The following is a 9791-nucleotide window of genomic DNA, read 5'->3' as shown; positions in this document are numbered from 1 at the left end:
ATCTTATACACAGACTTGGGACCGAAGTCCAAACACAGAAAGTGCAGCCTGGAGTGCTGAGGGGGGGTGTCCAACCAACAGCATATGATTGGATGAGGCTGGACACACACCCCTCAGCACTCCAGGCTGCACTTCCTGTGTTTGGGCTTCGGTCCAAAGTCTGCGTATAAGATGGGGGAAAATGTGCTGTTGAGCTTTTTTTAAGCACAAATAAACAAAGTAAATCAGAAATATTTTTTATTTACCATAAGGAGTGCAATAGCAAAAATTACTTTTAATGAGAGTGACCCTTTAAGAGTTTAGATTTGGTCCCAAGAGCATCATGTTACACCTCTGTCTAGCACAATAACACACCACTTTGAACACACAGGATGGGGTCAACAACTTTATTGTGGAACTATTCTCTCCTGGCCACATTCTTGTATATATTATGAGTCACATTAATGTGAAGATACAGTGCGGTACATTTGGAGTCACAATGCATGTGCCCTAATCCATAGGCTGCTATCAGCAGCAGTTGTATCCCCTTCCACAGCAGTTACTAAGTATTTGGTGTCGTGTTTTCCTACAGCTCACAATGAATTCCTGGCAAAACACTTTAAATAAGTCATTTTCTTAGCCTAATTTTAGATTGTTTCTACCGAGGTCTTTCCTTTTTCCAAATTAGCATTGAAATAGCTTTCCTGCAATGTTACTATGTTTTGCTCGTTTTCCTAATCTGTTTTGGCGGAAGTTATTTTGCTATTGTGTTTTTTATCCTTATCAAACGTCTGGCTTTTCCAGGAGATCATTACCGCCTTGGCCCTTAGTAAACCTTTAAAAATAAACTTTGGAGGTAGTTTTCTACACAGTCCATAACGTGGCTGGCATCGGCCTGGCATTTCTGGCTCGTGCGATTGTCTTTGTCTTTAAGCATCCCTAATAGAGACGTGTGAGCTGGCGGCAGGGGGTGGAAGGAATTTAACACATGGAGCTGAGTTAATGGATTTTGCTTAATTTCTTCAATCCCTAAAGCTTGTAAAATAACAGGTGCAAACTTGGAGTAATGAGCTGTACATGATATGATAACTGGACAAGTACGGTCCTGCACCCTATCTGCAACTACTTTGGCAACAGCTGTGTGAGTGTCCAGGATGTATCCTGTTGCACCATAAAAGGCACGGATCGCCGATACGCAGTCTGTCTCCGAGCACCAGTCACCAATAAAATCCTGCTGTAAAAGAAGAAGTAAGTTTTCGGGTAACTGAAAATAACCTTGACTCCCCAAGTGGCTATAGAGTTTGTTGACAAGGCATCCATCTTGGTTTGCCAGCAGATGCAAGTAACGTTCTAAATTAGAAGATTTAAGGATATCTATGGCCGGGGAGACGGATTGCAGCAGTGTTCTTCCTCTTAGATCATAAACTCCACTTTTTATAAAGTCAGTCAAAATATTATTTTGATTGGACGCACAGATGAATTTACGGATAGGAATTCCCATTTGTTTCGCATAAACTGCAGCCATGATATTGCCAAAGTTTCCTGTAGGAATACACACGTCGACTGGGGATCCAAAGGTAATAACACCTTGATCCACCAGATCTAAATATCCAGATGCATGGTATACGATCTGCGGAAGCAGTCTGGCCCAGTTAATAGAATTAGCGGTACTTAGACTTGTTGCATATTCAGCTGTAAGAAATCCAGTGTATTTGGGATTGGTAAACATTTCTTTAATAGCTTTCTGACAAAAATCAAAATCAGATTCGACCCCCGCTGCTAATCCGTTCTCTCCCTGGCAGGCGATAATTTGTGATTTTTGCACTTGGCTTATTCCATTTTCTGGATAAAGACAAAACACGGCAATTCTCCGCTTGTCAAGGTCACTAAGTTGGCTGAATCCATCCAAGACTGCACTGCCGGTGTCTCCCGATGTTGCTACTAAGACTAGGTAGTTACATACTTTCGGGACACAATAGGCAAAAATATGAGGCATAAACTGTAAGGCCAAGTCCTTGAATGAACCTGTAGGTCCATGAAATAATTCGAGAAAATACTGATTTCCTGACAAATGTCTGAGCGGAGCGATTTTATTACAAGAAAAGTTGTCACTGTAGGCTTTTTCAAGAATTTCACCTAAAACTGCAGCCGGTACATCAGCCGGGTGTATACATCTCTCCAATATTATCTGAGCCCTTTCGGCGTATGACGATTTCACAAGTCGTTTCCATTCACCAGCGGTAAGCTTGGGAAGGCCATTTTTGGGAACATAAAGTCCACCATCACTGGCCAAACCTTCTATAACCACATCACTGAAAAATTTTGATGGTTCTTTGTTGGTCTCTTGAGATCTTGTAGAAACAAAGGTTTCGGAATGTACACCCTGATATCTCTTAACTGAATTGATCACTTTGTCAGCAACAACTTCTACACAGTCCCCCGTCTCACAAAATACACGCACATCATACCACTTTTTATAAAAATGTTTCCTCTTCCTAAGTATGTCGCCTATTGAAATGCCGGACCTTTGCCCAACAATGCGATCCACTTTCATTCGTTCAAGCCTCTCGACAATGTCCTGTGAATGGACATCAAGATAAACGACTAGTCCGTTTTTCTTAGTGTGTTCCATACTGCTAGGGTGAAGAGGGTTGGATCCCGTAAGGGAAATTACACTTCCAGATGCTGAAAACTTTAACAGGGCTTTTCCTTCCTCTTCTAAAAATTGCTCATCGCCAACATCCTGCAATTTATTGGAGACGCTCATATTCCAGGTTTTTTCAAGGACGTCGTCATCTACATCTATAGCGGGACAACCAAGTTTTTGGCCAAGTACTTTGCCAACAGAGGTCTTCCCAGAACCTGGAGGTCCCATTAGAATCAGATTCTTCTCTCCAACAAGAGAACTGAGAGTTGAAAGCCATAGCTTCCTTAGCTTGAAATGTGTCACAGATTTCAGAAACCTAGACATTTTATTTAGGGAATGTAGATGGCACAGACTTGCCATTTGCTTCAGATTAGTGATAACACCACATTCATTGGTATGGCTCACTGAAAAAGAAAAATGATTGTTATCGATTTTCATAAAACATTAAAACACTTAGACTTAAGTAGAGACAAATATATACAAAACATATACATATAATAAAGTCCAGGTAATAGCTGTCACCTCTGTTCATGTCAGGAACTGTCCAGAGCAGAAGCAAATCCCCATAGCAAATCTCTACTGCTTCAGACAGTTCCTGACACAGAAAGAGGTAGCAACAGAGCACTGTGGTCAGACTGGAAAGAACTACACAACTTCCTCTGGTGCATACAGCAGCTGATGGAAGGATTTAGATTTTTAAATAGAAGTAATTTACAAACCTGTTTAACTTTCTGGCACCAGTTGATTTGAAAACATTTGATTTCCTCCAGAGTATCCCTTTAATAAGTCATTATGGGGCATCTAAACCTACTAATATCCTAACCATGTGGCGTGTTTCCTCCGGCTGACAGCTTGGAGACTTTTACAACAATCTTTGCTAGATGGAAATGGCACGGTTAACATCATTTCCAGACAGTAATGAACAATACTACAAGGTCAGTGATGCCTGGAGACGTGCCCAGCATGTCTCCTACTAATAAATATCTGCAGAATTAAAAATTCTCTGTGATTGTAGCTCAGCCTCCTCCTCTCAATGGACCATTGCTCTGGAAGCACAATGGGTACTGTTATCTGTGACGCTATGATATTGTTTACTGCTAGGATCTTATTACAAAAATAATGAAAAAAATATATATATTGAACTAGTAAATCTCACTTTATTGGGTTATATCCATGGCCATATAATGGCTCCCTGCATGAGCTGTGTTTACCAAACCAAGGAGAAGCTGTGCCATAGCCTATACCAGGGGTACTCAACTATTTTTAGAGATGCTCCGCTTATTCAGGTCTGACATCTGGTAAAGGTCCGAGTTGAACGCTAAGGCCTGGTTTACACCTAGTGGCCTCAGTGCCATGAAGGAAAGAACAAACGAGCGACTGAAGTGTGGAGGATGTATGACCTGAATACTGCCACACACTGTACCCCTGAATATAATACTGCCACACACTGTACCCTCTGAATATAATACTGCCACTCACTGTACCCCTGAATATAATACCACACACTGTACCCTCTGAATATAATACTGCCACACACTGTAGCCTCTGAATATAATACTGCCACACATTGTACCCCTGAATATAATACTGCCACACACTGCCCCCTCTGAATATAATACTACCACACACTGTAGCCTCTGAATATAATATTGCCACACATTGTAGCCCTGAATATAATACTGCCACACACTGTCCCCTCTGAATATAATCCTGCTGCACACTGTACCCTCTGAATATAATACTGCCACACACTGTACCCTCTGAATATAATACTACCACACACTGTAGCCTCTGAATATAATACTGCCACACACTGTACCCCTGAATATAATACCACACACTGTACCCTCTGAATATAATACTGCCACACACTGTAGCCTCTGAATATAATACTGCCACACACTGTACCCCTGAATACCACACACTGTACCCTCTGAATATAATACTGCCACACACTATAGCCTCTGAATATAATACTGCCACACATTGTACCCCTGAATATAATACTGCCACACACTGCCCCCTCTGAATATAATACTACCACACACTGTACCATCTGAATATAATATTACCACACATTGTAGCCCTGAATATAATACTGCCACACACTGTCCCCTCTGAATATAATCCTGCTGCACACTGTACCCTCTGAATATAATACTGCCACACACTGTACCCTCTGAATATAATACTGCCACACACTGTCCCCTCTGAATATAATACTACCACACACTGTAGCCTCTGAATATAATACTGCCACACACTGTACCCCTGAATATAATACTGCCACACACTGTACCCCTGAATACCACACACTGTACCCTCTGAATATAATACTGCCACACACTGTAGCCTCTGAATATAATACTGCCACACATTGTATCCCTGAATATAATACTGCCACACACTGCCCCCTCTGAATACTACCACACACTGTACCATCTGAATATAATATTACCACACATTGTAGCCCTGAATATAATACTGCCACACACTGTCCCCTCTGAATATAATCCTGCTGCACACTGTACCCTCTGAATATAATACTGCCACACACTGTACCCTCTGAATATAATACTGCCACACACTGTCCCCTCTGAATATAATACTACCACACACTGTAGCCTCTGAATATAATACTGCCACACACTGTACCCCTGAATATAATACTGCTGCACACTGTACCCTCTGAATATAATAATGCCAAGTACTGAGCACCTGGTATATTACTGCCACACACTGGGCCCCTGGTATATTAATGCCACACACTGGTCCCCTGGTATATTAATGCCACACACTACACCCCTGAATATATTACTGCTACACACTGTGCCACCTAAATATAATACTGCCACACACTGGGCCCCTGCTATATTACCCCCACACATTGTACCTCTGAATATAATCCTGCCACACACTGGGCCCCTGGTATACTGCCCCACACTGTACACCTGGAATATTACTGCCACCCACTGTGCCCCTGAAAATAATTCTGCAACACACTGTACTCCCTGAATATAATACTGCCACACACTGGGCCCCTGGTATATTACTGCCACATACTATGTCCCTGGTATGTTACTGCCACACACTATTCCCCCAAATACATTTTCGACAAACAATGTGCCCTGCCCCCAGAATTAATGATGCCACTATCCCCCAGAATTAATGATGCCACTATTCCCCCAGAACTAATTATGCCACTGTCCCCCAGAATTAATGATGCCCCATGCCCCCAGAAGTATTGATGCCACTGTGCACCCTGAATTACGGATGCCACTGTGCCCAATGAATTAATTATGCCACTGTACTCCAGAATTTATGATGCCACTATGCCCCCAGAATTAATTATGCCACTGTGCCCCCAGAATTAAAGGAGTAGTCCGGCGCGCACTTTTTTCATTTTATCCCGTCCGGGCTGCAAAATAAAAGAAAGCACACTTTCTCTTACCTGCCAACGAGCCCCCGGAGCTCCGGTACACTCTGGTACAGGTGTTCGGTCCCCGGGCTGTATTCTTCTTACTTCCTGTTAGCCCAGCACGTCACACGGAGCTTCAACGATGTCCCACCTCGGCCAGTGATAGGCTGAAGCTCCGTGTGACGTGCCGGGCTAACAGGAAGTAAGAAGAATACAGCCCGGGGACCGAACACCTGTACCGGAGCTCCAGGGGCTCGTTGGCAGGTAAGAGAAAGTTTGTTTTCTTTTATTTTGCAGCCCGTACGGGATAAAATGAAAAAAGTGCGTGCCAGAGTACTCCTTTTAGGATGCCACTGTGCCCCCAGAATTAGTTATGCCACTGTGCCCCCAGAATTAATGATGCTACTGTGCCCCCAGAATTAATTATGCCACTGTGCCCCCAGAATTAGTTATGCCACTATGCCCTCAGAATTAATGATGCCGCTGTGCCCCCAAAATTAATGATGTTGCTGTGCCCCTAGAATTAATTATGCTGTTGTCTAGAGAAGATATGAAAGGTTTTGAGAGTTTAGGAGAAATGGTTCTGCCCCCACATGAACTTTGCCACTGTGACTCTCCAGCTGTTGCTGCAAACTACAACTCCCATCATGCACAGACAGAAGATCATTATATGTGAGGGGCACGATGGGGGCATTATATGTGAAGGGCGCATGATGGGGGGCATTATATGTGAGGGGTGCATGGTGAGGGCATTATATGTGAGGGGCACATGATGGAGCCATTATATGTGAGGGGTGCATGTGGCCCAGCCTCACCCAGTCTCTAATTCCAGTGGCCCCCAGATAATTTAAGTTTGAGACCCCTGCTCTGGTGCTTCTGGGGCTGACACGTCACATCACGCTACCACTAAGCTAATTGCTGGCTGCAGCAATGCCCTGAGTTGGCCGGTGATAGGTTAAGCGGCAGTGTGATGTGGGTTGGTAAATTGTACTGTATTAAAGGGGTACTCCGGGAATCAGTTTTAAAAAAAAAATAAAAAAAAATCCATGCCCAGGCTGCAGGACTTAAAAAAAAAATTTCTGCCAGGAACATTTTGGTTCCCCCCTAAGCTTTGGCGAAGGGGGAACAACATTCACGGACCCTTGCAGGTGCCTTTTTTGGCACTTTAGGAGAAGGGTATGTGATAGACCACATCCTTGTGCACTTTTTTGAGTGACATGTTTGCACTTGGGTGATTGAAGCGCTGGGAAAAAAAACGGTGGAAAGGTATCAACTTCCAAAAGCCAACAAATGATGACTATGTTATATATGGACCTTTTATACAGAAATGGTAAGTTTGATTTGCAGCATCCATCCTTTTTTTGTAGTTCACATATGTAGCACAGGAGAATTGCACTGGGAAAAATCCTCTTTGACGTGCATGTTACTTATTCTGTGCTAGGTACATATATCTGTATCCTAGCAACTGTGTTTCTGAAAGCCCCAGGGAACGTAAGCGTGCTGCAGGAGCAAATCCCAACAAGCTTCTTTCTTAATGTTTAAATGTTTAATGTCTTTCTTAGTGTTTAAAATCAAGTTTTTAGGTAAAACATATTTTTTAAGAATTTTTGGTGATGTACCGTATTTTTCGCCCTATAGGACGTTGGCTGTCCGGGCATGCCGGGGGTTGTAGTTTTGCAACATCTGGAGGACCGCAGGTTGAAGACCACTGGTATAGGAGGTAATACTCACGTGTCCCCGCCGCTCCGGACCCGTCACTGCTCGTCACCGCTGCCCTGGATGTTGCCCTCCATCACTGTTGCTGCGTCCCGGGGTGTCCCCATCGTCTCTGCTGCCCGGTTGCCTCGCTCTCCGTCGCCGCCTTCACGTCGCTACGCATGCCGCTTCTATTGGATGAGGGGGCGGCGTGCGCGACGACGTGATGACTACGATGGAGAGCGCCGGCCATGCAGGGGATCCCGGCACGGAGCAGACACCGAGGAGGCAGGTAAGGTCCTTCCCGATGTAGCCGGGTTAGTGTCCCTTTCGCTTCAGACGCGGCGGTCAGCTTTGATCGCCGCGTCTGAAGGGTTAATACAGGGCATCACCGCGCTCGGTGATGTCCTGTATTAGCCGCGGGTCCCGGCCGTTGATGGTCCCTCCCTTTTTTGTATCTCTGTTTATTGTAAGTCACAGCTTGGTGGTAAGAAGACGGTGAAAGCGGGGTCAACCCGGGGTAGACCTCCATACAGGACAGTGTGGCAGCACCTCTCGGGTTGGTAAGAAGCCAATCGGTGTCTTTGTTACAGTTAAATTGTTATTTATATAAGTAATTTTATAAATAAAGCTGTGGACGATTCCCCCCCCACGGAAAAGTTAAATTGTTGTTGTGTCAGTTATTATTTAATTATTTATTGTAGTAAGGGGGAGGTAGTTATAGCCTGCTAGGAGCTAATTGGGTCTCAACAGTCTCCCTGCTCCTATAGCCCCTTTGGGCGATAAACAGTATATACAGCTATCTATAGATAGCTGTATATAGTGTATACAGAAGACGAGGTCCACTTACCTCCCTCGCTCCCTGTCAATGCCGTGTCTGTATAGCCCCGCCCCCTAGTGATGATGTAATTATGGGGCGGAGCTACAGACGGGAGCCAGGCTGTTAAGGGTGTGAGGCTCTGTTCACATTGTCCGTTTTGTATAATGTGACCAGACCCTTCTGCCAGTGTCCTCCCAGACAGGGAGACTACAGCTGTTGCTAAACTACAACTCTCAGCATGCCCAGACATCCAAAGGCTGTCTGGGCATGCTGGGAGTTGTAGTTTTACAACAATTGTAGGCTCTCTGTTTGGGAAGACATTGCATTATGGGCATTCTCCCCAGCGGAGAGCGCCAAAAATGTCCTAACTAATTTTTTGTGTTTCTTTTTTCTTCTTCTTTCAGATCCGTGTATGCAGAGGATTACGGCGGATTCGGAGGACTACTGCGGATTAACTGGATTTTTTTCCCATTTAATAAAATGGCTAACGAAGGCTGTGGGGGAGCATTTTTTTTTTTTTAAATAAAATTATTTTTCCAATGTGTCGTGTTTTTTTTTAACCTCTTAAGGACTCAGGGCGTACCTGTACACCCTGAGCCTCGTCCCAGTGTTTAAAACGCGCCGTGACCCCGCATCACACCGGGTCGTTCCCGGCTGCTAGTCATAGCCGAGCTATAATGCTGCGCTATTAACCTTTCAGACGCGGCGATCAAATTTGACCGCCGCATCTGAAAGTGAAAGTAAACGCTTCCTGGCAGCTCAGTCTGATCGGGACATCGCAATAAAATAGCGATGTCCTGATTAGTGTTGCTCGCGAATATTCGAAATGCGAATTTTATTCGCGAATATCGCATATTCGCGAATATTCGCGAATATAGCACTATATATTTGTAATTACGAATATTGTTTATTTTTTTATTTTTTTCACAGTACACATCACAGTGATCACCCCTCTCTGCTTCCAGCTTGTGTGGTGTAAAGAAGGCTCTAATACTACTGAGTGAGACAGGTGAGCGAATTTTCGCATATGCTAATTTTTGCATATGTTAATTTTCGCGTACGCGAATTTTCACTTATGCGAAAATAAAACGAGAATATGCGAATATTCGCGAATATATGACGAATATTCGCGAATTCGAATATGGCCTATGCCGCTCAACACTAGTCCTGATTAGTGTTGCTCGAGAATATTCACAATGCGAATTTTATTCGTGAATATCGCATATTCGCGA

At 43.9% G+C, this 9791-nt stretch overlaps 1 protein-coding gene across 8 annotated transcripts in view; it reads right to left on the bottom strand.

The window, feature by feature from the left end:
* Positions 1-372: 372 nt before the first annotated feature.
* The window catches only part of THNSL1 (threonine synthase like 1), a 64909-nt gene continuing 55490 nt past the window's right edge, over positions 373-9791 (bottom strand). For 6 of the 8 annotated variants that reach the window (XM_056519312.1, XM_056519316.1, XM_056519313.1 and 3 more), the window contains one exon: positions 373-3030. In XM_056519312.1, coding sequence (XP_056375287.1) covers positions 806-2986 — 2181 coding nt within the window. In that variant the 5' untranslated portion in view covers positions 2987-3030 and the 3' untranslated portion in view covers positions 373-805. Of the gene's footprint in view, positions 3031-7775; positions 7870-8589; positions 8678-9791 lie in introns of those variants that run through there. The other 2 variants (XM_056519318.1, XM_056519317.1) reach the window with 2 other exon arrangements.

Source organism: Hyla sarda, chromosome 5 (assembly GCF_029499605.1).
Source record: "Hyla sarda isolate aHylSar1 chromosome 5, aHylSar1.hap1, whole genome shotgun sequence".
In the NCBI taxonomy this organism is placed as follows: Eukaryota; Metazoa; Chordata; class Amphibia; order Anura; family Hylidae; genus Hyla; species Hyla sarda.
Note: the sequence above shows the minus strand (reverse complement) of the source record. Positions and strands in the feature narration are given on the sequence as shown.